At 47.3% G+C, this 26,808-nt stretch overlaps 2 protein-coding genes across 2 annotated transcripts; both read right to left on the reverse strand.

Annotated features, from left to right (window-relative positions):
- Positions 1 to 6,826: 6,826 nt before the first annotated feature.
- On the reverse strand, positions 6,827 to 11,961 carry LOC102113781 (keratin, type I cytoskeletal 19-like). Its single transcript, XM_014260144.2, has 8 exons — positions 11,419 to 11,961; positions 10,447 to 10,529; positions 9,771 to 9,927; positions 9,197 to 9,358; positions 8,613 to 8,738; positions 8,223 to 8,449; positions 7,634 to 7,752; positions 6,827 to 7,102 (listed from the first exon to the last, which is right to left on the reverse strand). Exons 1-8 carry the CDS (start codon positions 11,905 to 11,907, stop codon positions 7,077 to 7,079), a joined length of 1,389 nt encoding a protein of 462 aa, XP_014115619.1. The 5' UTR covers positions 11,908 to 11,961; the 3' UTR covers positions 6,827 to 7,076.
- A 4,557-nt stretch (positions 11,962 to 16,518) lies between these two features.
- On the reverse strand, positions 16,519 to 21,406 carry LOC102113706 (keratin, type I cytoskeletal 19). Its single transcript, XM_005531444.2, has 8 exons — positions 20,785 to 21,406; positions 19,774 to 19,856; positions 19,263 to 19,419; positions 18,935 to 19,096; positions 18,385 to 18,510; positions 18,054 to 18,280; positions 17,607 to 17,752; positions 16,519 to 16,818 (listed from the first exon to the last, which is right to left on the reverse strand). The coding sequence occupies exons 1-8, from the start codon at positions 21,355 to 21,357 to the stop codon at positions 16,793 to 16,795; spliced, it is 1,500 nt and encodes a 499-aa protein (XP_005531501.1). The 5' UTR covers positions 21,358 to 21,406; the 3' UTR covers positions 16,519 to 16,792.
- Positions 21,407 to 26,808: the final 5,402 nt, after the last annotated feature.

Here is a 26,808-nt window from a genome sequence, read left to right on the forward strand (position 1 = left end):
CCTGAATTAGGGAGATCTCTGTTGAGATCTAGTGCACTGGCTTGCAGTCATCCAAAACAAATTCATCCCACTCACCTCGTCCTGGTCACAGCCCTCTCAGCACAACAACACGCTGCCACAGTAGCAGTGGATGTTCCTAGCTCTTTTCTAATGCTCAGATATTTGTCAAGGAATTCTGGCTGATTTTTTTATAGCTAACTTTAACTGATATTTTCATAGGTTTATCATTATCCTATGCTGTATGCTCCGTATTTGTAATCCTTTATTGCTTTATGCCTTTAGAAAGCCGACTGCAGGGTGCATGTTGTAGGTACAGAGAACCACTCTGACTCCTTTGTAATATCTCATAAAAACTCAGTGAACAATGGCAAATACCACGTGTCAGCAATTATTTCAATCACACCTCTATAATTGTGTTTTATAAATAACAAATTAATTATGAAAAAATGGTATCACAATAAGTGCTCTGTGTCAGGCTGAAGGAAGGAAGTGTGGCAGGTTGTTGCAGGGAAAAACCCTTCATGTGCTTGGACCAAATTCAGGTACAGGATGGCTGAGAGACTTGGGAAAGCTTTGAGGCTTGGGGCTGGTCTCTCCTGACATGGCTGGGAGTCATGGTCATGTTCCTGAAGGGAATTCAAAATTTTATCAGGATGTTTTCCCTATGCAGCACAAATGAAATACTTGGAGGAGAAAGGTAAAGTTCCTGGTTTGGGGATTAGATCAATAAACTACATCAAAACAGCATTTTTCCTTCAGATTTGCTTTCCATTCACAGGCACAGCATGACCAAAAATAGGAAATATTTGCTATCTTCCATTTTCTTCTTTTCAGATTGTATCTTTGCCCAGTGCAGTGGATAGTTCAGCTGCACATCTGCCCTGTGAGCCTTCACAGCACCCTGAGCCTCAGACATTTCTCCCCTGGGTACCTCTCACCCCTTTCCTCCTGCCCAGGCACACGATCCATAGCAAATCCCAGTCTGTTACCTGTTCCTGTAGGTGGAACTTGTGTGATACCCAATTTCCTGTATTAATTTGGGATATTACTGTTTTCTCACTCAGCCTTTGTGATGGTGGTTGTTGCTAATTGAGTTTTGTTTGTGGAAACAGCTTTTGGTAGAGGCCCCTCCCAGCACACCCTGGCCCACGCAGAGGACATGCCTTGTGTTCCACCTGCTGCTCCACTTCATCTCTGAAACATCCCAGGGAGTGAGGCCTCCTCTGCATTGTAGGAATTTAAATGGTTCACCATAACACTCAGTGGAGTCTGGGGGATAATTTTCTCCAGGGAGAAATCCTTTTCTCCCAAAGTGAATTAAATTCTCTTCTATACTTCCAGCTACTTTGGCTCAAGCAGCAGCTGGGTTGTGTTCCATTTAACTGTTGTTTTGACATCCCTGATACAGAGACATGGGAACAAATCAATGTTGTTCTGTAAAATTCTGCAGAAAGGTTTTGATTTTTTTTTTTCCTGGAAAGATGTTTATTACATCTTCTGTATCAGTAATTCCATTTAGGAAGACCAACCTTCCTGTCTTCCTTTAACAGAAGAACATTTTTGGATGGTTTGAATATCAGTGAGGATGCTTGTGTGCAATTTCATAGCTTCATTTTTAATACATGAAAGGAAGATTTAATGCCATATTTCCCCTAGAACTTGTGCAGGCAATGTACTTCAAGGGTGAAACTTAGCTCCTTGAAACTGAGGAAGCTTGACAGATTCAACACGTTGGGATCTGATCCTGGCCAGGATCAGAGATAGAAGTTACAGAACAAATGGTTCCTGAAAGGAATGTTTTATTTCAGAGCTGCTGTCAGGTGGAAGCTGGTTTATAAGGTGGTAATTTTCTCTGAGTTCTGTCCCATAGTATTGTCCAGGCCCTTGAAATGCACTGAACTTCCTGGCTGATCTTAGATAATGTTTCCAGCAAAATCCAGAGATGCTGCTGAAGTGCAGCTGGAGGGCTGGGAAGCTTCACATAAAAGTGATTGCAATAAACTTCAGGAACTGGAAGGATCCCCAGTGGTACCTGTGAAATGGGACAGTGAAATGTTACAGAATTTGGGGCTGGTGCTGCTCACTGCAGCAGAGCCAAAAACTGGGCAGAGCCAAGCTGGGATGGGGTTTGGGGGTGTGGAGGAGCAGCAGGAGGAGGAGGCAGGTGGCTCCAGAGTTGTTTGCAACGAGGCCTCTCCCTTTTCCTGGGATGAAACTGTTAGGAGCTCCTGCCCAAAGAGGAGGATGGACTATTTAAGCCTGAACTCACCCAGTGCTGGCAGGAATTCTCCCGGGATGGGCAGGAATTCCCTCAGCATTCCAATGGCAGAGTTCCCTGCACAGCCCAGATGTGCGTTGGCTGCAGCAGAGGCTGCAGGAGAATGAAGCCCTTTTCCTTTTCCTTTGGGAGGGTGGCAGCAGGAAGGGGCTGGGGCAGAGCTCAGGCTGGGGGTGTGGGTGAGCACACGCTGGCTCCTCTCAGCCTCCAGCACCACCTTTCCCACACTTGTGTTTGGGAGAAACCACCGAGGCTGCTGAGCACATTCATGGGGTCTCAGTTGGATTGTTGTCCCCCTTTTTGGTGTTTCACTGGGATCCTATTCCATCCTTCCTGCTTCTGGTCAGGTCTTGTTAGAAAACTCAATTCTTGTATGTTGCTACACAGAGAAAAACTATGAATTATTTACTTGGGGAATATGACTCATTCTTATAATTATATGTTATAAAGTAACTCTCATTATATGATCATCAGGCAGTTTTATTAACACTAGATAATCCCGTAGGATTTCTCCATAGTAGAAAAGAAAGCCAGGCTGTGCAGTGTGACTGTGATGCAGGGTGAACATCATTCTTGTTTGTACTCTGCTCTTCATTCCAGTGAGCTTCAGCTGCCTGACACTTAGCATAAAGTTCTTCTCTTCTCCATTAAAATTTAAATGATGAGGATCTTTTTCTTATCCAATAAAAAACTAGATGTTGGAAAATGGAAAAATCTGATTTAGATCAGTTGTAACATATTAGAGCTCAATTATATGTATTGTTTTAATAGTGGATTAACTGAGAGTTCTAAGCAAAAAGTAATTCCTACCCAACAATTCATAATTGTTCACTCTGTAGTGAGGGCACAATGTGTTTGGAATCTTTTGTCCCCCCTCACTAGCACAGCTATGGGTGCCTGGCAGCAGTTCCATCCAGAAATATTTGAGGTTGAAAATGCTGTCAGTTCCAACAATTTCCACTGAAAGGTGTGATTTTCTATAAATGCATTTCTGTAATTAGAAACAATTCTGCCAAAAGGTGGTGCTTCATTCTTCTCCAGGCATGGGGCTCCTCACCAGTGTTCTTTGGTTCATTACCACAACAAGAACACAGGATTGTTTTAGATCTCAGTGATATTCTGTGAAAATCATCTGCGAGTAGTGGTCTTGGCTGTGCTGGCTGAAGGGCTGGACTCGAGGATCTTAGACAGATATTCCAAACTAAATGATTCTGTGATTCCCTTATGGCAAAAACTATTTAGGTTTATTTTTTAAGTGAAGGAGTTTAAAAATATCTGTTTCAAAGTGAGAAAGTCCCCACCTCTCCTGAACAATTCTGCAAGACAGGGTGTAATCCTGGCGTCCACCCACACCCCAAGGTGTGGGAAAGGGAATATCCCTGGAATCTGTCCCTGTTGTGTCCAATGGTCCTAACACAGCACGTTCACGCACTGGTCAGTGAAAGCTGGCATGGACAGGTGACCTGCTGCCCTCCAGGGAAGGACAGTCAGGAGTGTCCAGTCCAGCAAACATCCCTCCTTTAGGAAAAGCGTAATTCCTGCCTCCATTCTACTGATCTGTTACTCATTTGCTATTGCAGAGCCGAGTAGTGATGAAACATTAAAGAGCGCCTTCAAAAGCTCCACTACCCAACAGAGCGATGGTGGTTGTGATAGGAGCAGTAATTAGGTGAGTCAGAGCCGTAAGAAACTTTGAGAGCACAAACCCTTTGATTTGGAACTGCTTTACTGTGGGTCTGAACAGCCCTGGCCCAGCTGTCTCTCTGGGGTCTCAGCTGCTGCTCCCTCGGCAAGAGCCTCATTAGCAAAGAGTCATTACAGCACATTTACAGCCCCTGAGGAGACCCTGGTTCCACTGTGCTCCCACCTAACAACACAATTCAAAACACTCCAGTGCCGTTTGGAAAACAAACACCTATTAGCAAACTGGTGAGCGAGTTTCAGTCTGCGCCCGTCCCACGCAGCCCCACACGGGAGAACAGCCGGGACCTGCGGGAGCCGGGGGAGCACCTGCACCACCCCTGATGGACGCAGAACCGCCTCAAATCAACCTCACTACGAGCGCTGAATACCGGCCGAGCAGGAGCAGGCTGCCAGGGCTGGTAGCGTGTTTTGGGGCACTGGGATGTCCCAGCGCATCCCGCAGGCTCCGCTCGGCCCGGGGCAGGCTCCGCTCGGCCCGGGGCCGGCTCCGCTCGGCCCGGGGCAGGCTCCGCTCGGCCCGGGGCCGGCTCCCCTCGGCTCGGCCCAGGCTCCCCTCGGCCCGGGGCAGGCTCCCCTCGGCCCGGGGCTGGCTCCGCTCGGCCCGGGGCTGGCTCTGCCGGCCGGGGATGAGCCGACTCCTCAGCGCTGGCTCTGCGCTCGCCTCTGCCCTTCGGCAGCTCTCTGGGAGCCGAGTGCCCTCTAGAGAGCACCTGCAGCCCAGGGCCGGGGATCGCTCATCCTGCATCGCCACAGAATATCCAAATATTCGGTCTGGCGAAACCTGTGTCGGATCCCTCGGCATGGTTCTGTGGCACAGCGGGAGCGCTGCCCAACCCACTGCAGGGCAGAGCTGAAATTGCTGCAGATTGTGGATCAATGCATTTTTATATCATTTAAATCACATATTATTGTACTTCTGTTGGATAGGCTAACAGTGACTACATCCACTTAGCCATGCTCAGGATTAACCCTCCGTTAACTTAGAGTCTCTGGACCTCTTAGGAAAATGTGAACTCCGCTTTAAGCAGAGTCTCAGACCTTGGTCTCAGATAATGCAGTGTTTGCACACCTGGGGCAGAGCAGGCACCGGACAGGCCAGGGCCAGGCCAGGGCTCAGACCAGGACAGACAGCTCAGTGTTTCCCTTGGATTTGCCAGCTGGGAACAGCTGACACCTGATGGGGAGAGCTGGGAAGTGCCAGAATTTCCCAGGCACTTTCTACATTTCCTTGTTCTTCAGGACGAGAAGCATTTGCACATCAGTCAGGATTACTGATTATTCCAGCTGCTCTTAAATTTTTGTGTGACTTTAAATACAGAAATACAGTGCTAATAACAAACCTCTACTTCAGACTCGGTCCAAACGGGACAGTTTTTGGATTGGCCAGTTTTGCCCTATATTCTCAGGCATGTTCAATGTCTCTGTCTCTGGGGAAAATAAAACAAAATAAAACCAGCCCAGCACAGGTATTTTAAATTTCTCTTTCCTCTGGGAAAAACAACCAAACACAACGCAGTGTAAATATTTTCCCAGATGCTTCAGGCTGCTATTTCATTCTGTGGTACAAGAGGGGCAGTGCCACTGGAGCCGAAGGTGAAAAGTCAGATGCCAAATTCCCGGGATTTTAGTTTCGATGAGCGTCTGCCTCTTGCTCACGGAGGATCTGATTCACGCTGTTCTGCTGGGAGCAGCGAGCAGCAGCTTCGGGCTTTCGTTCGAGGCTTTGGGCAGCTGCAGGGATTGATTCGAGTCTGGGAAGGTGCAGCGCTGCCGGCAGGAGGCTCCGGTTCCTCCCGGCTGCCGGGATGAGCATCCCTGCTCCCCGTCCCCGCCGCCTGCCGGCCGCCAGGGATCACTCTTGTCCCTTCTCCGCTTCCTCACAGCCAAAATTCCGCCCTCCCTTTGCCCCTTCCCTGCTCCCGGCTTATTGCAGCGCAGGAACCTGCCAGAGCAGACTCAGAAATGTTGTGACAGTAGGAGCGAGACTTGGGGAAATGAATTTGCCTTTACGTTTCAAATGTTTTTTTAATTTCTCAGCAAAGGAGTCCAAAACATTTGACACGTGTTTAGGTGCGAGAAATCTTTATACCGTGTGACATAAGGTACAAAAACGGCTTCCAGGCCATCAGCTCTTTCTGTCCTGTGGGTGTCTCTGCAAAGCTGGGGATGCCCAACCACCCCTTGTCTGTCTGAAGAGCAGATGAGGTTGCTGAGAATGTCTGCCATGTCAGCACCTGCTGCTCTGTTGAGGCACCCAGGAGAAGGGGCACTGTCCCCACAGGGTCCCCCTCCCTGGACAGCAGTTTGACACAGAGGAGCTGGGTCTGCTCTGCCGAGGAGCAGCACCTCACTCGGACATGCTCACACTGCACGAGGCTGGGAGACAGGCAGGGCCAGGAGACACCTGCTGAGATGTGTGTGACAGACATCATGCTCCCCAGCACCAGCACAGCTCCCAGTTTAACACCTGGCACATCTGGAGAGCAGCTGGAGATGTGCACCAGAGCTGGCTGCTCAGGTGGTACCTGTATTTGGATACACACCTGCCTGAGCCTCGGACATTTCTGTCACTGTTCTTTCACTGATGAGCTCCAGCTCTGCTGACCTGTCTGACTCCTCCCGTGCCACACAGGAATGGGCAAGATCTGCCTCAGGCTGTGCCAGCAGGGAGGAGCTGGACAAGACCTGCCAGGTCAGCAAGGCCACTCTCTGGTCCCACTGGCAAAGCAGCTTTGTTCCCAGTGCAGGATGATCCTGACCGGTTTAGGTGCCCTTTGTTCATGGATCAGCACCTGGTGTTCAAAAGAAACTCAGACACAGGTTCTTGATTGCATCAGGCAGAAGCAAAGTTTTATTAGAGACATTTTTCACCAGCAGGTGCATAAGTGACCTGACTAACTCAGGTAACTTCTAGAGGTTACAGCATTGCAGGACAGAAGAGCAGAACAGAGGAGGTGGCTCCAGACACCCCCTTTAGCTACGTGGCCAAGCGTCACTGAGTTACTTCTACTTTCTCTGCACAGAGGGTGCAGTGAGCACAGACTGTTCTTGGGTTGTCTGTGGGTTTTCCTGTCACCTTTCAGTCCGTTTCTCCTTAATCACAAATTCTCCTGCAGGTCACTGGAGAGAAAACACAGCAGCGTTATTTGATTGGAAAATAAGTAAAACCCTTCACATAATAGAAATTGGGTCTTGGTGATGCCCTTGTTTCTGGAATGCACTGCTAAGCTGGTGCACCTGGCAGCAACCCAGGAAGCTCCAGAAATTCCTTAAATAATTTGCTTTAATTGGAATTTTCACTTGTAAAGTTATAAGTTTACTCTTCACTCTTTCCAGACTCTTTTGCTAAGCTTTGGCTCTTGCCTTCTTCACTTCTTCCACATCTTCCCATCATGCTTTATTTCCCTGGCCACCTTCTCTGCATTCTACTTCTCCTTTTTGTCTCCCATTTCCTTCCTGCACCCCATGTTCAGTCCAAGCTCTCTTTAAATCCATTTCTCAGTGACACCACCACTGGAACAGATCCCCCCTGTAGCACAGTGACTCTGAGAGGATGCCTTTGACACGTCCTAGGAATGTGCTGTCTCCTGGCCTTAGTGCACAAGGAAATGAACAAAGCCAGTTTTCCTTTCATGAAAATGCAGCCCTTACCTTGTATGTCTCCGGTCTTGCAGGGCGGGACCTGGGGCTGGCAGTGGGCAGCTGAAGTTGTTGTGTAGGTGTGGCTTGTCCTAATGACCCCTCCACCAGTTGCAATTCCTCCTCCGTGACTAGTGGGATAAATTTGGTGAGAGAAATAGGGAATTTTAGAACTTTGCATGTCACTGCTGACTGACCACATGACACAAAGTCTCAAACTGTGGCCTTTAGAGGCATTACAGTATTTTACATTGCATTTTCCTTCACTTTCAGAGTTGCTTTGCATTTATGCTCCCCCTTGGCATGGACAGTTCTCATCCATCTCACTATAGAAAAGGGACTGTCACTAATGCTGACATAATGCCAGGAGTGACAGTGTTGTCACCAGCAGTTAACAGATCTGGTGTTCTGCTTTGCAGATCCCAAGGACTGACATTTAGTTCAGATTGGGATGTTCATCACAAGGAAGTTGTTCATGAGGCAACTTTTTCATCTCAGAGAAAGCCTTAAGAAAGACTGAAGATCAGGTTGGATACCCGATCTGTAATACAGATGCTTGAAGTTTTCATTTATTCTCTAGTGGATCTAGAGAGATACTTACATGAGGTCCTGCTGTCCTCCTTCCAACAAGCACCGGTAGGTCTGGATCTCCTGCTCCAGGCGGCACTTGACATCCAGTAAGGTCTTGTACTCTTGGTTCTGGCACTCTATTTCTGCTCTTATTTCAGCCAACTGCTGCTCCACACACGTGATCTGGTTCTGCAGGTCACCGAGGAGGGTGTTGTACTGGCACTCAGTTTCAGCCAGAGATGATTCCAAGTTATTTCTCTGATAAGATAAGCAAAAAAAACAGCAATCATTTTAAGTGTCACCCTCCAATCCAAAAATGAACGAGCCATTCGCCACCATCGTGCTGGTGGGTGGGTCTGGCTGTTCATGCTAAGAAACCCAAGAGTGACCAGTTGGAGCTGTGAGTCAGCTCATCACCCACCTGGCTGAGCTGAGCTTGGAGATCGATTTCCAGGGTTTGCAATTGGCGTCTCAGTTCAGTCACCTGGTTGTTGCACGTTTCCACCTCCTGACCACTTGTAATAACTTCCCGATTCACCTCCTCAATCTGAAATCACCAATCCAGGATAAAGAACTTCAGGGGATATCTGGGTACACTGGACTTGCTTTTACAGGAGCAGAACACGGTGAGTGTTCAGCAAAAGGAAACAGGGAGCAGGGCAGGTTCTCTGTGCACAGGGTGTTCCCTATCAGCTCCCCTGCTTGATCATTTTACAAATCCCCTTAACCTCGTGGCTATTTAATCTCTTTAATCCAAATGTGGAATATCTATCTCTGTTCCAACAACACACCACATTGTGGCAAATGCTGCTGTTCCAGATGGGACATAACAAACTGGTCAGACAGGCCTGTGGCTTCTGTGGAACACAGGGTATAATGAATGTTGCTCTCAGGCTTCACTGGGAAGGAAGAACTGCTTATTGTCTCCATGTCTGGTCTCTGAAAAGCTCCTGGGCCTGGGGCTGTGTGTGTCAGTCTTGTTTGCAGCACAAGTGTGTCACTTACCTTGCACTCGTACCAATCCTCGACTTCCTTGCGGTTGCGCGCTATCAGTGTTTCATATTGGCATCTCAAATCCTCCAAGATCTGCCTGAGATCTGGTCCCGGGCAGGCATTGACCTCCACGCTCACATCTCCAGTTGATTGCTTCCTCAGGCAACTCATCTCCTGGAAATAAATCCCAGATCAGATCATACTGGCTTTTGGAAGGCAGCACAGAGGAGCAAAGCTCAGTGGCCAAGAACTGCCCTCCCTGTGAGACTTTCCTCCCTGCTGTGGCTGTGAAAGGCAATAGAGAATGGTGCAAGTGTTTTCCCAACAAATCTGTTGGCTAATTTCTTTCTTCATCCACTGGAGTCAGCAGCAGCTTTCTCCCCTCTGGCACTCCCAGTGTGAGCACAGCTCTGGGAACAGCACTGCCCCTGACAGAGCTCCCTTCCCTTCTGAGGCAGAGTGGTCTGAGCCCCAGAAAGTTTGGTGGGAAAGCTGTGGCCTGAAAGGGGATAATCTTAAATTCGGAGCACCATGGCAAAGTTTTCTACCAGGGCCATGATTTTTGTAGCGTCTGGGCAGGACCTACCTCTTCATGATTCTTCTTCAGGCAGCAGAGCTCCTCCCGCAGCGACTCCAGCTGTGCCTCCAGGTCAGACCTGCACAGCGTCAGCTGGTCCAGCACCTGGCGCAGCCCGTTGATGTCGGCCTCCACGCTCTGGCGCAGGGCCAGCTCCGTCTCGTACCTGGGTGGTGTCAGAAAGCACAGATTCAGCATGGGGATGTCCCACATGGGTTCTGTTTGTGCCCAGATCTCCTTCCCCAGCTCCATGCTTTGACCTGCATTTTGCTGTCCAAGGTGAATGTACCATGCCTTGGATTTCTGCACCGCTTCATGTCTGTTATGTGAAAGCTTTTCTTCCTCATGATTTTTTTCCCTGCTCCTGCTCACTGTGTATTTGGTATCACTTATTTGGCTGCACTTCTGCTTTGTTGATCCCATCTGCACTGATCTGGGGTGAAAATGGGCCACTCCCTGAGGTGCCCGTCCCCAGCCTCACCACAAACGCCGTTGCTAAATGTTTTACCCAAGAACACTAATTAAGGGAGGGCTGGTGACCAGGAGCAAAATGCCTTTCATCATCCTGCCCTACCGCAGTGGTGTGGGGAGACGTGTCTGGAGCCTCTGTAATTAGTGCTCTGAGCCTCCCAGGGAGGTGGAAAGGGGCAGGGGAGAGGCATCAGGTTCATAGATGAGCACTCACTTCACACGGAAGTCATCAGCAGCCATCCTGCTGTTATCAATGTCCAGGATGATCTTGTTGTTATCAATGGTTGCGCAGACAATCTGGAAAACAGCAAACCATGAGAGAGGTCTCCTCTCTCTTTTGTTCTACTCTCTAGGTCTTTCTGCCTTGCAATTAGGTAGTAACTCTTCACATTTCCCTTTTTCTGTTACCTTCTTACATAAGTAACCTTGTCTCTTCAGCAGAGAAGTTGAAGGAGGTGGCTTTGCCTCCTTTACTCAAAAAAGAAAGATCAACCACATAGAGCTGGGAATTAAAGAGTTGTGGGATGGGACTTCCCAGTTTCAAGATCTGAAGGCAAGTTCCAAAGATGCTGCAAAAAGTAAGTCTAAAATACCTTCCTGAATACATTAAATCTCAACTGACATTCAAACTGGCATGTTCTGGGCTTCAGACATAAGGATCTTCAGGGAACATGGTGGGAAGGTGTCTTTAAGCCTTAGGATCAGCCATAACTTTCATTGTGGATTTATTAATATCAGGCTGTTTGTGTCACTGTGACAATCGGTTTCAATTCTCAGCTTTTCTCACCTAGACATTTATAACATTTCATTCGATAAAGCATCCAAAGTGTATGTTTTTGATTGTCCTATAGTTTGTTTTGATATTCCTGTGGGGCTGACACCACTACATTTCCATTGTACATTTGGTACAATGTACCAAAGCATCCTTTTCCTCTTTCAGAGTGTTCTCCCACCGATACCACCTTGCAATACCCATCCTTGATGTGCCCCCACACTCAGCAATGTCATTGGGGAATTTGCCAAAATTCCTGTTTGCAAAGACATTCACAAGCACCAAAGTTCCCTCCAACAACTGTGGTAGGTTCTAAACACAAATTCAGGAATAAGCTTTCAAAAGGGGAGGAACAACCCAGAAACTCAGCAGTAAGGTTTCCAGAGGGGAGGAACAGCCCAAGGGGAGGATTACCTGGTTCTGAAGATCTTCAATCTCTTTGTAGTAGCAGCTGTAGTCGCGGGGCTCGCAGGAGAGGCCCTGTGTTGCGTACCACTCTCTGATCCTGCACTCCAGCTCAGCATTCTCCTTCTCCAAGCACTTCACTTTGTCCAGGTAGGAAGCCAGGCGGTCATTGAGGTTTTGCATGGTGACCTTCTCATCGCAGGATGAAAGCAAGCAGTCGCCACCAAGACCCCCAACAACCACACCACCTCCAAGTCCAAACCCAAGGCCATTGCCATAGCAGTTGCCACCTCCATAGCTCCCACCAGCCAAGCTACCAACACTCAGTCCCCCTCCATAATTCACTCCACCGCAGTAACTCCTTCCAGAAAAACCTCTGCCACTGCCTATGCCAAAAGAAGAAATCCGTGCTCCACCACCACCACCAATGATACAGCTGCCACCGCTGCTCCTGCCTTTGCTAGACACAGTAATAGTCTCCTTAATGTTGCAACTCATGGCGACAGCGGTTGGAAACGCAAGCAGAAGCCCAAAGCAAGATGCACAGCTTGATACGAAATCAGACTGCGAGCTGTCTGTGGCCGCCAATCCCTATTTATACCTTCCACAGTGGGTGTCACCACTGTTTCTTCTTCCCATAAGGCTGGCTACTCCAGCCATTGGTGCCAAGAATAATTTCTCAAAGGGAAGTTTCCTTTCAAGAAGCCTGGTAGACAAGGAAGATACTTTACATGTCTCTTGCTAATTTCAAAAATACATTAGCAATAATGTTTTATGAATCATCAGCTTTTTGTTTATGATGCAAACTTACAGCATTAAGCCAGGAAAAACACTGTCCTAAATTACATACCAGGAAGAAATCATTAAAGGTTATTGCATCAAAGAGCTCTTTATCTCTCATTAATTTATTTTCATTTTATTTTGAGTTGAATAAGCAGTTTTCATGGAAGGTGCTGAGGTTGGAATATGTAAGATGAAAAAGAAAGGAGAAATACTAAGTTTGCTTTTCGAATGATGTATGAAGAATGATGTAAGAACTCTGGAAAGATGAGAGACACAGAGATTAACCTTCAAATCTCTCCACTGGCAAAATGACAAATCTGAAACACTCTGCTGCGAGACAAGTGAGACCAAGGAGGGATCTCTTAATGGACACGGATGAAAGGTTCTTCATACATGATTGTGGCTCTCCAGTAATTCACAAAGGATTTGTTTCATTATGTGGAGAGTGTAAAGGAAGGTAAAAGTGCTTTAAATATTTCCTGTTGTTCAGTGAAAGATAATTTCTGCACTTCTCCTCATTATGGATTGTAATTGTTGCTGGGAAAGGGTGGTTTTGAAACAGTGGATGGGAGTGGAAACATCTTATGGCAAATTTCTCTGTCAATACATGCTGCATTTTAATCAGAGCTTTGGGATTGCTGTCCCGGGACATATAAAGACAGAATTGCTGATAGAGCTGCAGAGCAGTCACTGCCCTGTGCAGTTCTACCTGGGCTGGAGAAGCTGGATTTGGTACAAACTAGAGGCTCTCTATCAGTAATGTTTCCAAAATAAAAAGCAAGAATCTTTTAACACTTTTATAATCAAAATTCAGGCTGAGATTCTTTTCATAAGACGTTTTGCTGAGACTCCAGAGCCTTCTCCCTAGGGGAGCCCCTTTCCAGTGGCCATGGAGCAAGGGACAGGTGTTCCATGGCTTTCTGAACCCAACTGTTCTTTGTAAGAAATTCTCCAAATCTCCTTCACCAGAGAAAGGTGAGTTCAAACTCTTGCTGAAATCCTCAGTCAGAATGTGTGTCAGGATTGTGGATTGGAGTAGCTATTGTTATGGCAGGTAAATGATCCCTTTTACTTAAGGACTGACTTATCCCAGTATTCATGGATTTACTCATCATTTTATTGCTCTTATTCTTATTTCTGTTGAAAAGATGTTGCCCCTTTTCTTTGCCTCCTTAGATGATCCTTATCCATGCCATGAAAGGCAGAAGCATTCCAGAGATCTCTCCAGCAGGCTGGAAACTGGCATGGAGAGGCTTCCTTAAGTGATTTACTCCAAGACAAAGCACTCGCCGCTGGCCGAGCTGCAGCTGGACCCAGACATGGTGCCTGTGTGTCACCCTGCCCTGCCTGACACACTTGGGCCTCCCTCTGGCCCAAAACACACAAAGCTCAGAATAGGTAAAAGCTCTAATAAAACTATTGTGTATAGGAAGGAATCACCAGATTTCATTCCTAGGACTGGAGAACATAATTGGGAGTCAGGGTGTGGTGGAAGGAGCGAACCGAAACTGCTGTAAGCTGCGTTGCTGGAAGCTTTGCCTGGTCTGCGGATGATTCCTCAGGAGTTTCCCAACAGCTGTGTGCAGCAAGCATCTCTCCTGAGTGAGCACACATTCCTTCCCCAGCCCCGCAGTTATCACGCAGGCACATCAGTGTAGAGCAGGCAGAAACACGGGATGGCTTGTACTCCGTGGGAGTGGAGGGTGTCTGCACGCTGGGGACGCTCCTGCTCCTCCAGGACACCTTGGTCCCCTCTCCCCCAACACCTCTGTGTGCCTGCAGCAAGTACCTGTGCCCAGGAGCTTCACTCCACACGCAATTCCCTCGGTCTTGTTATTTTTCCTGTTCGTCCCCAGGAAATGAGGACACTAGATAAACTAAGACAAAACTAAGTAATTGTTCCAAGACCTTAAAAAATTAAATTAATTTTTCCCTTATGTTTTCATTCAGTTACTTGAACTCATAAACTTCCTGGGTCTGTCTCATCAGCACAAAGAAATAGGGAAATCTTATGGAAATGTAGTTTCCAAGGCTTGCAGCTCCATAATTTGAAGGTCTTTAATAATTTAAGTGTTTCTAGGGTGTTTTCTGCTGGGGAACTGTTAATCACAACCTGCCTCTCCTGAGCTGCCTTCCAGACTCATACCAACTTGTAGGTCCACAAACAACATCACAGCGTCCCAGGAGCTGAGGCTGTAACCCCAGGGGCTTTCCAGAGGCATATTCATAATTTCTGGATCATTAGAGTCTTTCTGGCCATGTCATTAGGTCTCTTTCACCTCTCAGGAATTCAGGACAGCTCCTTTGTGAAAGTGCTGGACCTGCTGGACATGGTGAGAAGGGTGGGAAGGTCTTTGATATGAGCCCAGGGAGTCTGGAGGAGCAGCTAGATGTCAGTAGCAGTTCACAAGAGGAGGAACCAGCCCACAGCTGGTGGGAATCAGCTGGGGCTGCCAGGAGGGACTGGGGAGTTTTACGTACCATAGGTAGCCAAGTTTTCAGTAGACTGGGAACTGGAAGAGTCTCAGTGCAGTGTCTAAATGCTTTTAGAAACAAGAGTGTGAGGACTCATAGACCGGGAAGGATTGAGTTACCTCACTGTCTGTCTTTGCACTAAACAAGAAGGAAGAGACAATGGGAATGGAAGGGGAAAGATTCGCTTTTCAACTTCTCAGCCAGAGCTCTGAGAACAACTGGGTTATCCACTGGAGTCTGACACAAGGAAATTTGCCATTAAAGTCACAATTTGTATCTCTTTTGATCTCTTGTGAAGCACTGGCCATACATGTCTACTGAAAGAATTCTGCATCAAGTCTGGGACTTCCTGTAGGGCTGGAACTGAACTTCAAATAAGGCTTAATTTAGTCTTGGTTTAAAAACTTCTACCTTTGGCCACTCATTGCAGGTGTTCCAGTGCTGTGTCTTCTTGTCTTGCCCATGGATAATGTTAAACGTAGTGTCTGGTAGATGAAATAAAGAAATGTCACTGAGACATCTTCTCTCTATGGCCTCTTACAACAGGAGAAGGGCACCTTCCACCTGTTCCCTAAGACATTAGTGGCTGAACTTCTTCAGGCACTTGCTACCATGGTAAGTGTATTTCTGTATCATCAGAGAAATTGGTGTCTCTAGAAAAGAACTGGCAATAGAAAAGTGTGTCACACTATACTGTATGTCCAGTCCTGAAGTGATTTTTTCTTTGCACCTGATCTCCTCCTGCCCTGAGTCTGGCTGTTCCATAACCTCCAGCCTTTGATGGAAAATGAATAACCAGGAGTTTTGCTTTACTGGGTCATCTCACAGGTGAATGTGACTCTCTAACAGCCACACCACTGTCAAAACCACCACTGCTTGGCTTTCTGGACCAACAATTTAATCCTCAAAACACCCTTATGATATTTTGAACTGCCAGTTCTCCAAACCCAGAGTGACTGCCAGCTCAGCGTGGCCCATGGCTGCTCTGGCAGGTCAGTGCCAGGACAAAACCAGCTCAGCACCCAGCTGCTGGTCAAGGCCAAGGAGGGACTGACCTGCCTCATCTGTGTCAGTTGGGTGGCTCTGGGTGTCCAAAGGCCCTACCTGGCTGTTTTCTCCATTCTATTCTCTGTTAAGCTGCACTTTTTCAGTTTCCACCCTGCCCTCTGCAGCTCCACAGACAAGGTTTGTTTAACGCAAAGATGATCTTTCAACCACTCTTGATCAGGTTGAAACTCTTGGCAATCAGAGAATGATCAGTAAATGACTCAGTCACTGTGTGAAAAGAGAGGAGAGAAACCTTTTGCCTCCAGTCCTTTTCCCAGTGTGAAGGTTCCCACACAACGAAAGGGATAGGTTTGAATATAAGCCATGTCAGCAGAAATTTAATCAGTTGTGGAGACCAAGATTTCATCCTCAACAGTCCCCAGGCTGGGGGATGGAGCATGGAGGGATCTGCCCAGATGTGTCAGCCCTAGACTGTGACTGAGGCAAACTGTCTCCAGATGTTCCATCACTGACTTTCAAAATTCTTCTAAAACTGTGTTTCAGCCCAATGCTGTGTGGGAAGGACACAGGCCTCTGCCTGACCTGCCTGTCCATGGGGGTCAGGGCAGGTGTCCCACAGGAATGGGCAAGATCTGCCTCAGGCTGTGCCAGCAGGGAGGAGCTGGACAAGACCTGCCAGGTCAGGAAGGCCACTCTCTGGTCCCACTGGCAAAGCAGCTTTGTTCCCGTGCAGGATGATCCTGCCCTTTGTTCATGAACCTGGTGTTCGGAAGGAGCTCAGTTTCAGACACAGGTTCTTGATTGCATCAGGCAGAAGCAAAGTTTTATTAGAGACATTTTTCACCAGCAGGTACATAAGTGATCATAGCCCTGGCTGACTACAGCAATAGTCATGGTGCTGGGCCACACACAGCAACACAGACTGAAAAGCAAATAGCAAAATAAAGCAGAATGTGGCCCAATGCTCTGCTCATCCCTCTGACACATTGTTTAACATGGCTGAGCAACACAGACGAGCACGCTCTGTGCTCTCTGCAGACACATGCAGTAAATATTCTCTCTCTTCATCCATAGCTCTGCTTCAGGCTTCTCTTGTTGGATATTCTCGTTTCTCTGCTTAATCACAAATCCTTCGGCAAGGCACTGAAGAGATCAAAGGAAACATTACTGTGTTTATAGCAAAAATAGATTCTTTCCCACACTGTCATTCCCTACACGTGATCGTTTCACAAGCCAATTCAATTAAAATTTCAGATAAATACTGCCCCTTCCTGGGAAGATCTGATGGCTCCTGCCAGCCTGGCAGATGGATCTGTCACTGGCTGGAGCACAGGCTGCATCAAAATGCCAAAAGGTGGAAGCTGCAGACACTGCTCCAGCAGCAATCTGGATGAGGGAATGGCACTGGGATCCATGCCAGATCAATGCCCCTACTCACGTCATTCTCCTAGACCAACTGTCACTATATTTTCCTTCTTTCCTTTTCAGTTTGGCTGGAAGTTTCCCCTTGAATTAGGACTAATATTTATCTGCCAGTATTCCCATGATTCTTGCCTCTTTTTTTGCCCACCTAATTTCTGAGCACTTTTCTTTGTCCTGCTCTTTCCTTTGTCCCACATTTCACATTTCACGTTTCACATCAGTCCTTTCTCCATGTTCTCCATGGCTTGCCCATCTGTTGACTCTGTCCCTCTCCCTTCTACCTCTCCTCCCTTTAGCAATTCTCCTGTGTCCCAGCAGAGTCCCAGCTCCCAAAAGCTCTCCTTTCAGCCACTCCTCTGTGGCTCCTGTCCACTATTTCCCACAGGCCCCACAATAAAACTTTCAAGTAGCACCTGTAAGCTGCGTGAGAAGGATCTTTCTTCCAGCCCATCAGTGTTGCATTAGAGCAGAGAAGATTGTGGAAATGTTTAGAGTGGAACAGTTCTTACCTTGGATCTCCGCAGCTGCACAGGATGGGATCTGGGCAGACGAAGTGTAAGTGTGGCTTGTCCTAATGATGCCTCCTCCTCCTATCCCACTGCTTCTTGCAACTCCTCCTCCTAGACCCGAAGACTGACCAATTCCTCCTTGCTGACTGAGGAGACAGGAAAATAACATTTTAGTGAGGCAAATGACAGATAAACTAGAGTTACAGATTTTCAGCTCTCAGTCTGCTTCCCTTTTCAGCAGAAAATTGGCAAAATGTTGCAGTGACCATTCTTCTTATGGCAGCAATTGGCACAGGGAAGAAAGCAGGTCACCACCATGACACCAGGCAGGCTAAATAGCTCAGTAAGGGAGAAGAGCTTGGCAGGTCTTCACTTTGCTCTTATGTTGAAATAACCAGGACACAGGTATTTTATGGCATTTTTTCTGTGTGTCTCAAGCCCACTTACATAAGGTCCTGCTGGCCACCCTCCAGCAGGCAACGGTACGTGTGGATCTCCTGCTCCAGGCGGCACTTAACGTCCAGCAGGATCTTGTACTCTTGGTTCTGGCACTCCATCTCTGCCCGCAGGTCAGCCAGCTGCTGCTCCACACAGGTGATCTGGCTCTGCAGCTCACCAAGGTGGTTGTTGTAGCGACACTCTGTCTCCGCCAGCGAGGACTCCAGATTGTCCCTCTGAGGAGTGACATGGGACATAAGACAAATACAGGCAGGAGAAACACTGCATTTAGCTATGACATCTGTGAGATGGATGAGGTTTGCACCAGCTCATCACCCACCTGGCTGAGCTGAGCTTGGAGATCGATTTCCAGGGTTTGCAATTGGCGTCTCAGTTCAGTCACCTGGTTGTTGCACGTTTCCACCTCCTGACCACTTGTAATAACTTCCCGATTCACCTCCTCAATCTGAAATCACCAATCCAGGATAAAGAGCTTCAGGGAATGTGCAGTATAAGTTGGATCAAGTATTAAGGAAAGAGCAAAGAAGTTAGCAAAGACATGAAATGAGAAAGGTTTGGATGAAAACTCTCATCCTAATGGTAGTGTAAACCTGGCTGGTCATTCCTCTTGCTCTTCTAATAGTGCTGCTTCCAGTTCTTCTCACCACTTACTGCTTCGTAGAGAATTCATACCTTAGGTCCCACCAACTTCCTTCAGCCCATGACAAGGACACAGGGTGGCAGTGTCCCTCCCTTGTGTCACTTGGTCAGTGTAAATCAATGTTAAATGTTCTTACAGTCTCTTGTGTGGTTTAACATGCAACAAATCCCTGTGGGATGATTGCCTGGGTGTTAGCCAGGGAAAGTCAGAGCTGTGGGAATTTACTCACCTTGCACTCGTACCAATCCTCAACTTCTTTGCGGTTGCGTTCAATCAGCGTCTCATACTGGCACCTCATCTCCTCCAGGATCTTCCTCAGGTCTGGGCCAGGGCAGGCATTGACCTCCACGCTCACATCTCCAGTCGATTGCTTCCTCAGACAGCACATTTCCTGCAAACACCGTTCAGATCAGGTCAGGTTTAAAATGAAAGAAAGAACTGAGGGAGCCAAGTTCCCTCACAGGGAGCAGAGCCCTGCAGAGCCCCTCTCTGATGGACCTTCACAGCTCCTGGGTCACACAATGGGAATGCTTTGTACAGGAGAGGGCAGGACCTACCTCTTCATGGTTCTTCTTCAGGCAGCAGAGCTCCTCCCGCAGCGACTCCAGCTGTGCCTCCAGGTCAGACCTGCACAGTGTCAGCTGGTCCAGCACCTGGCGCAGCCCGTTGATGTCGGCCTCCACGCTCTGGCGCAGGGCCAGCTCCGTCTCGTACCTGCGAGGGAGGAAACAAGCAAGAAAGAGCAGTCAGTGTCTGACAGCACCAGTATTTCTGAGCTCTGACAGGAAAAATCAAATCCTTTCCCTCTGAAAGATAGCACATGCTGGAACAGCAGCTCGGTTGAACCCTCACTGCTCCCAGTCTGCAGATCCCTTCTGCTTCCTTTAATCTCTACTCAAAATCAGCTTGGCATCCCAAACTTCCCCTCCTGGAACTGCCTCTAATTAGGACATCTCTAGAGACAATGGATGAGAGAATTCTTCAGCACAGCCTCCAGCCTGTCCTGGGTCACAGGAGAGAGGCTGAGAGCCCTGAGGAGGAGGTGACACAGGGGACCCAGGTACTCACTTGACTCGGAAGTCATCTGCTGTCATCCTGCTGTTATCGATGTTCAGAATGATCTTGTTGTTGTCTATGGTTGCACAGACAATCTGGAAAAAGAACATTTGTTCCTGGTCTCTGCTCCATATCCTTGGGCTCAAGGCACCCATTGCCTGGTGCAAGCAGACCCTTTTTCTCCTTCTCCTTTTTTTAAATCCTGGATATTAGGGATGGGGACCTGAAGGGTGCAGCACTCACAGGGACATTCAAGGAAGGGGCAGTGAAGACATTAAAGTGATAAAATTTATGGTTCAGGTGCAGAGAGTCTGGGAGGTGTAATTACTGTCCAGCATCTGTTACAATCCATCTCAGCCTTTTAAATCTAAATCTTATGAGATTTAAAGTTTTATTTCTAGAATTAATGACAAGCCTATCTTATTCAGTTCCTTTCCTAGATTCTTTTCTCTTTGTTCATTGTGCATTGGCATCCTAAATTTTTGCCACTTTGCAAATATTTTGCATTTTAAATTGCCCATTCTAAATGTGTAATGGCAATATTCTCTTTTTTCTTAGTTTTAATTAGATGTCCTATGTTTTCCAATTCTACCCAAAAGAGTAAACTAATAAGTAAAAGAAAATAAAGTTGAACTGGAATTCTGCAAGACTGCATGACAATAATATCGATTCAGGCAAATTAATGTGATCCATTTTTTTTTATCTTTTAGTTTTTTTCTTGCCATATTTCAATTTGACCACCTCGGCACAAACTAAATTCAAAAAGACTACTGAGCCCATCCAGATGCATCCCATGAAGTAACATTTTCCCCTTCAATATGTCTGATGAATAACAGCAACAGAAACAGCCCAAACCCTCCAGTTTTACCCCTGAGCTCTGGGCTTTCCACAGGCAGATGTTGTAGTAGCTGTTTGCAAAAAGCATTTTACAACAACAATTTGTTACTCCAGATAATGGACTGAGTTATGAACCAGCACCAGAGACAGCCTTGCAAGGGGGAAAGCAGCTGAAGGGGATGTTACCTGGTTCTGAAGGTCTTCTATTTCTTTGTAATAGCAGCTGTAGTCCCGTGGCTCACAAAAAGGGCCCTGCTTGGCGTACCACTCCCTGATCCTGCACTCCAGGTCAGCATTCTCTTGTTCCAGGCACCTCACCTTGTCCAGGTAAGAAGCCAGGCGGTCATTCAGGTTTTGCATGGTGACCTTCTCGTCACCAGAAAGAAGAATGCCATCACCAGCAAAACCACCTCCACCAAGACCCATACCCATGCCACCTCCCATGCCACCGCCAAAGCGAGCGCTGCCACCACTGAATCCCATGCCTGGACATCCTCCGAGGACAGTGGCTCCTAAGCCACCTCCATAGTTTCCACCGACCAAACTGCCAGTGCTCAGTCCTCCTCCGTAATTGACACCACCGCAGTAGCTTCTCCCAGAGAACCCTCGGCTACCGCCTATCCCGCAGCTCGTGTATCGTCCAGAGGAGACCGAGGAGATCCGCACTCCACCACCACCACCACCACCACCAATCACACAGCTGCCACCGCTGGTCCTGCCCCTGAGAGAGCCAGTTGTCTGCTTAATACTACAGCTCATGGTGAGGCCCAGCTGCAGCACCAACCCACAGCCCAAAGCAAGATGCAGAGCGTGATACTGAGTCCGACTGCAGGCTGGCAGCTGCTGCAGGTCTCCATTTATACCTTCCAAAGGGGGTGTCACCTGTGGGGTGTTTCTTCTTCCCACGGGGCTGGCTAGTCTGGCTGTTTATGCCAAGATTAAATAGCCCATAGGCAGTTTCCCTCTAGAAATCCCAGTTCACAAGGAAGATACTTTACATGTCAGCAGCTTATTCCAAAAAGTAAAATGGTGTTTTATGAGTCATCAGCTTTTTGTATGATGCAAACTTTGCAACAAGTCAAGAAAAAAAGTTGTCCTAGATTATGTACAAAGAAGAAACATTGGTATTTATAACATCAAAGTGCCTTTAATCTTTTATTAATTTGTATTTATTTTATTCCTAGTTCAGTAACCATTTTTATATCACATGCTATGGTAGAGCTTGTGAAACAAAAAATGGAAAACTAATAGAATTTCTCACTTCTGAAAAGTATGAATGATTGTGACTATAGTAGAGAACAGACCAGGTACACTGTGGTGTGGATGTTGGTTACCTGGCAGAGCTCTAATATCTGCTTTACTGTGAGATTTCCAAAATCACTGAGGTAAATCCCCCATCCACTTAGTTACCTATTTATGGCTTAAATTTCTTTAGTCATGCAAACACAAAAAGTCAAGTTGCTCCCACTGTGAAGCTCAGGCCTGTTCAGTGTCCCCTATACATGGGTGACAATGGGTTGATATCAACTGCAGTGTATGAAGGACCTTGCTGAAGTTATTTTTCAATTGCTTTAATTGCTGTCCATGCTTTCTCAGTTTGTGGTGATGATAGATGAAGACAGAGATGACAGGAAAGGGAGCATCCACTGGTGATCCCTGGACTCAGATGCAACCCAGCAGGTCTTTGCCATTACAAAGATTGTGCTGTGCACTGAATAAGGAGAAATGCTTTCTGCATTTCTTACGGAGTTTGTCGAGCACTAGCAGGAGACAGCACAGCCTGGCTGGTCAGAGAAGCACAACTGTCAGAGGAGCACAACCTCCCAGCCAGGCAGGCAATAGCCAAGGGAGAGTTCAGAGAACTGGCTCCACCAGTGCCAGTGTCCTTTTCCAGCTGATTCTGTAATGAGAGGATATTCTGCTCTCCAGGGGACGACAGCTTCTGTTCCCTACAGCATGGAATTTCCACGCATCTCTTACTCACAAAGCAGCTTTTGACTCAAGGATGTCCATATGTACAGGAGCAGTTGTGATAGATCCCTGCTGGCTGTGAGGGTGACACTGAATGAGCTCTGAGAGCAGCGTCACCTCTGGGAGGAAGAGTGAAGAAAGCCAACACTCATACCCTCAGCCACTTTTACTGGTGGGAAGTTGGTGACTGCTGTCACCACAGTAGAAGAGTGTCCCCAAACATGTTTTGATACGATCGTCTTCACACCAGCATGAGTTAAAGCTTTCCACCCTCCAGTGGGTTAATTTATTTCTTAGATCAAAAATTATAAAAAGCCGCCTACCCAAGGCTGGCGGCATCCAGGAATATTCATTATTCATATGGTGCAGGGAAATAACTTGCTTAAGGACAGACCTGAAGTCTGTCGGAGCTCGGATTCCTCGCTGAGACTGCAGTGCCTGAAATACAAGTCCATCCTCCCCCAAGACACAGTCCCTGTGCTCCCCACACAGCCTAGATTCACAGTCGGGAAAATCATGAGCAAAAAGAAGAGGGAGAAAATCTGGCTTTCATCCGTCATTTTGAGGAATATAATTGAAGACAGGGTGTGGCTGTTGGAGCCAACAGAAATTAATATAAAGTTTGCTTGGAGCTTTGCTTCTGCTGGGGAGGTTTTCAGGAGTTACCCAAGAGCAACCTACAGAGATGGGGCTGGGGGTGCCTTTCTTTCCCTTGCAGAGTGTTGGATTTAGGAGGAGACACTGCAGCTGTTGGGCACTGCTCTATGGGTGGGCATGGAGCACCCACTCCTGCTTCTTTCAGCAGTTCTCTGATGGGAAGAACGAAGAGGTCTTGCTCCACAAAACAAACAGCAGCAGCACTGTACAACCTTTCACTCATGTCCTGGTGGAATGGTCCATAGACTCTCAAATTTCAATTTACTAGTGAAGATTAAACATGACCATACAGTTCTTCCGAAAAACTCTTATTTGGGATGCAGTTGCATTCTTTGGAGTTTTTCTGGGCTCCTGCCAATTTTGCTGGGACATGGAGCATGTGTTTGATACAGCAAATGCACTCAGAAGCTGGTCCCTGGCTAACCTGGCTGTATCTGAAAAACAAATTGTGGTGTTGTCTCACTCCTCATGGCCATGTCAGAGCTCCAGGACTCGGCACCAAGACAGGCACAGGCTGTGTTCCCTCAGTACAGGCTTTTTTCCCCCCACTAAACTGATTTCTTTACCTTCATTTTTGTTATTATTGTATTCCTGTAGCCTTGGGACACAGCCTTGGGGCACAACACAGGGAAAGGACTGTGCAAGTCTAAGACATAAACATGTCCCAGAAGGATTTATAACCTCAGTGTAGGACTGGAGGAGACAGTTGGTTTGGGGTGCAGGAAGCCACAACAGGCCCTGGGCCAGGACAATCAGCAGTGGTCGCACACATCAGTGCCAGTGCTGCTGAGTCCTGTGGGCTTGATGGATGAGAGGAGAGAGCGAAAGGGGAGGAAGAAGGGATAAGGGTGAATACTGGTGCACAGGGATGGAGGAGGCAGGATAATGCCACATTCCCAAAAGCAGGGCATGTCCTGCTGTGGCCAGGACAGTCTGGTCCTCATTGAGCCGTGGCTGTCACTGTGCCCAGCCTGGCTCCACATGCTCACCTTGCTTTGCTTATCAAAGCTGATAATGTTTTCTTGTGTCAACTACAAGAAAGGTGTGTCTGGTTCAACAGAACTTTGCTTTCATAAGCATTGCCTCAGTGATGTTTGTGCAACCACACTGGAACATGATTTTATCTTGTCACTTGTAATTACCACTAATAATTTGCATAATGGCCATTAGGCATCACTTATTAAACACTCCTTTGATGTGATACTGAGCCGGCTCCAGGCTCCCTACTCCCATCTTTCAAATGCAGACCACGACTTTTTCCTGGCTAGTGACTCATTGGTTTATACCACCATGTTTAGCCAAATCCTGTAAGGCAACTGAAATAATTACCACAGTGGGTTTGGTAACAGCACAGGCTTAAATACGCTTCGGAGACCGAGAGAATGACTCTGCTTCAGCTTCTTTCTTGCTGAGTGTTCACATCTGCAGTCTCTGGGCATTTGCAGTGCTGAAGGAGAAGTTCAGCAGGACATGGAGGTGGGCACAACCGGGTTTCTTCCTGCTGAAGTTCAGTCTCCCCCTGATGAAGGAGAACTTGAGTTGATGAAGAGTGTTAGATCCTCCCAGGACCTGCCAGGTGCTGACAGTGCAGTCAGGCCTCCAGCATCTCTTGGTGGCACTGCAGGTTATCACAGCAGAGGAGAGTCCTGGAGATTTCTTAGGACAGATGAAAATAGTGATGGGTGATGAAACTGCAACAGTTCCACTCTGCACAGAGAGCTGGCAGAGCATGACAGGAGGGAAACCAAGGCTTCAGCCTGTGGTGTCTGCTGCAGAGACACAGGATCAGGTCACAGCCTGACAACCTGGAGTGTTCAGGTGCTTCCTGCACTCAGGCACCGTCCAGTGGTTCAACAGAGCCAGGCAGGCAAAGGTGGAGGGCAACCAGAACTCCCCAGGCTGTGTTCTTTTATCTTCATATCATACTTGTACTAAAGTCTCTTAATTTCAACACACTTTCAATATGTGGCTCATACTGGCAGTTTAGATTGTATTTTTCAGTGTACTGAGCTGAGAAATCTCTTGTTGGGTTACAGCAGCAGTTTGCTCATCTAATTCTTTACAAGTGTTACACAAGCCAACAAACAAAAATCTAAACCCCACAAATAGTTACTGTGGGTGTTAGACTGTACCTATCTGCATACTGTATAAAGCAGACTTTTGTAGAGAAATTACAGTTTATGTATCACACTAGAATATGGCCTGCTTTTCCAAACACACCATGCCTGTAATCAGAAATAATTGCCTGTGCTGTGCAGTCTGGAACTCATGGCTGATTTCCAGCATTGGTAATTTACAAAACTAGTTGTTTTCTTCCCATTTCTTCACTGATCCCTTAAACCTCTGGTGTGTTAACTCCTCAGGGATTTTTCCTGATGGTGGTGTAATTCCCATGTTCCTGCTCTCTTACAACACAGACACATCTGCTGGAGCTGTCACAGTGCATTTCACTACCTGCTTACCAGCCCGAGTGCTGATGTCACCCCTGCCTCTCTCAGGGACACCCACCCTTGTTCCTCATATTCTTGGGTTCCTCTCTCCATCCTGTACCTTCAGCTCAAGTCTCTTTTTTTTGGAGATACTCGTTTGTTCTTGCTTTACAAGATTTGCATGTTACAAGAGGACAGAACAAACTCCTACGAGCCGCACAACCCGTGAGCTCCTGTGAAGTTCAGGTCCCTGGTCATTCCTGTTCTGTTGTTCCATGCACTGTGTCCTCCCCACTTCATTCATCTTCCCTTCCCTGTCTCTTCCTGTGCTGTCTCCACAGCAGTCACCATTTCCCATCTCTGTCCAGGTTATAAACACTGGGCAGGGAATGCAGAATTGTATTTCTGCACAGATGCAGTGCAGTAACCTCAGAGGTGCCGTGTCAGCACCGAGGTGGATTAAATCACCCCAAAATGCTCCATGCAATTAGTGCTGCAGGAATGGGAGATGCAGAACTGAGCAGGGAAAGTAACACAGAGCTTGTCCAGGAGCTCATTAGAGCAATTACTCCACAGGGCTAACAAGTGTCCTGGACAGAGCCCAAGAAGAGGCCATTCCAGAACCATCTGAGCTGTTTCTTTCTTTAGAAACAGGCACTAATTCAGACTCATCGTGTCCCCCAAAGCCTTATTGTTAGAAGCCTTCATGTCAGGCCTCTGTCTAAGGTCAGTCATCAAACCCCATCCCACATTTCATGAGAGAAAGGCTGCCAGAGCTCCACAACAAGCAACAAGGGTTGTGCCACCACTCCCAGCCCATCCAAGCCATCATTTGAACGCTGCTGCCAGCAAGGAGGGACAGGCTGGATCCTGAGCCTTGGCTTGCACACACAGCAAAATGCAGTTGTGTTCCTAAATGCATTTGTCATTCCTTTCTCTGCGCTAATAAAGCACCAGCAGCTGTTTTTTCTGTCTGTTTATTGAGTCTCACTTTTAAAAAAATTCTCTCCCACATATTAATTTGTCTCACCCTTTTATCTTCCCACGTGTTGCCATCTGGTTCTTCCTGTTTGCCTTTTTTACAAATCCATTTAGAGGTTCTTTATTTAGTGTTTTCTCTGGGAATTGTTTTCCTCCACTAGAAGGGTGTGGA

Source organism: Pseudopodoces humilis, chromosome 29, assembly GCF_049639895.1.
Source record: "Pseudopodoces humilis isolate 2021_Gansu_Grassland_sample_001 chromosome 29, ASM4963989v1, whole genome shotgun sequence".
Classification (NCBI taxonomy): Eukaryota; Metazoa; Chordata; class Aves; order Passeriformes; family Paridae; genus Pseudopodoces; species Pseudopodoces humilis.

What these genes read in the sequence shown, in the direction of transcription:
- LOC102113781 (XM_014260144.2), bottom strand. Translation starts at nt 11,907, where the DNA reads ATGAGTTGCAACATTAAGGAGACTATTACTGTGTCTAGCAAAGGCAGG. An exon ending in TGAAGAAGAATCATGAAGAG is followed by an intron (nt 9,359 to 9,770) that starts GTAGGTCCTGCC and finishes ATTTATTTCCAG; the next exon opens with GAGATGAGTTGCCTGAGGAA. An exon ending in CAAGACCGGAGACATACAAG is followed by an intron (nt 7,103 to 7,633) that starts GTAAGGGCTGCA and finishes TTTTCTCTCCAG; the next exon opens with TGACCTGCAGGAGAATTTGT.
- LOC102113706 (XM_005531444.2), bottom strand. Translation starts at nt 21,357, where the DNA reads ATGAGCTGTAGTATTAAGCAGACAACTGGCTCTCTCAGGGGCAGGACC. An exon ending in TAGAAGACCTTCAGAACCAG is followed by an intron (nt 19,857 to 20,784) that starts GTAACATCCCCT and finishes TTCTTTTTCCAG; the next exon opens with ATTGTCTGTGCAACCATAGA. An exon ending in GCAGATGACTTCCGAGTCAA is followed by an intron (nt 19,420 to 19,773) that starts GTGAGTACCTGG and finishes CCTCCCTCGCAG; the next exon opens with GTACGAGACGGAGCTGGCCC.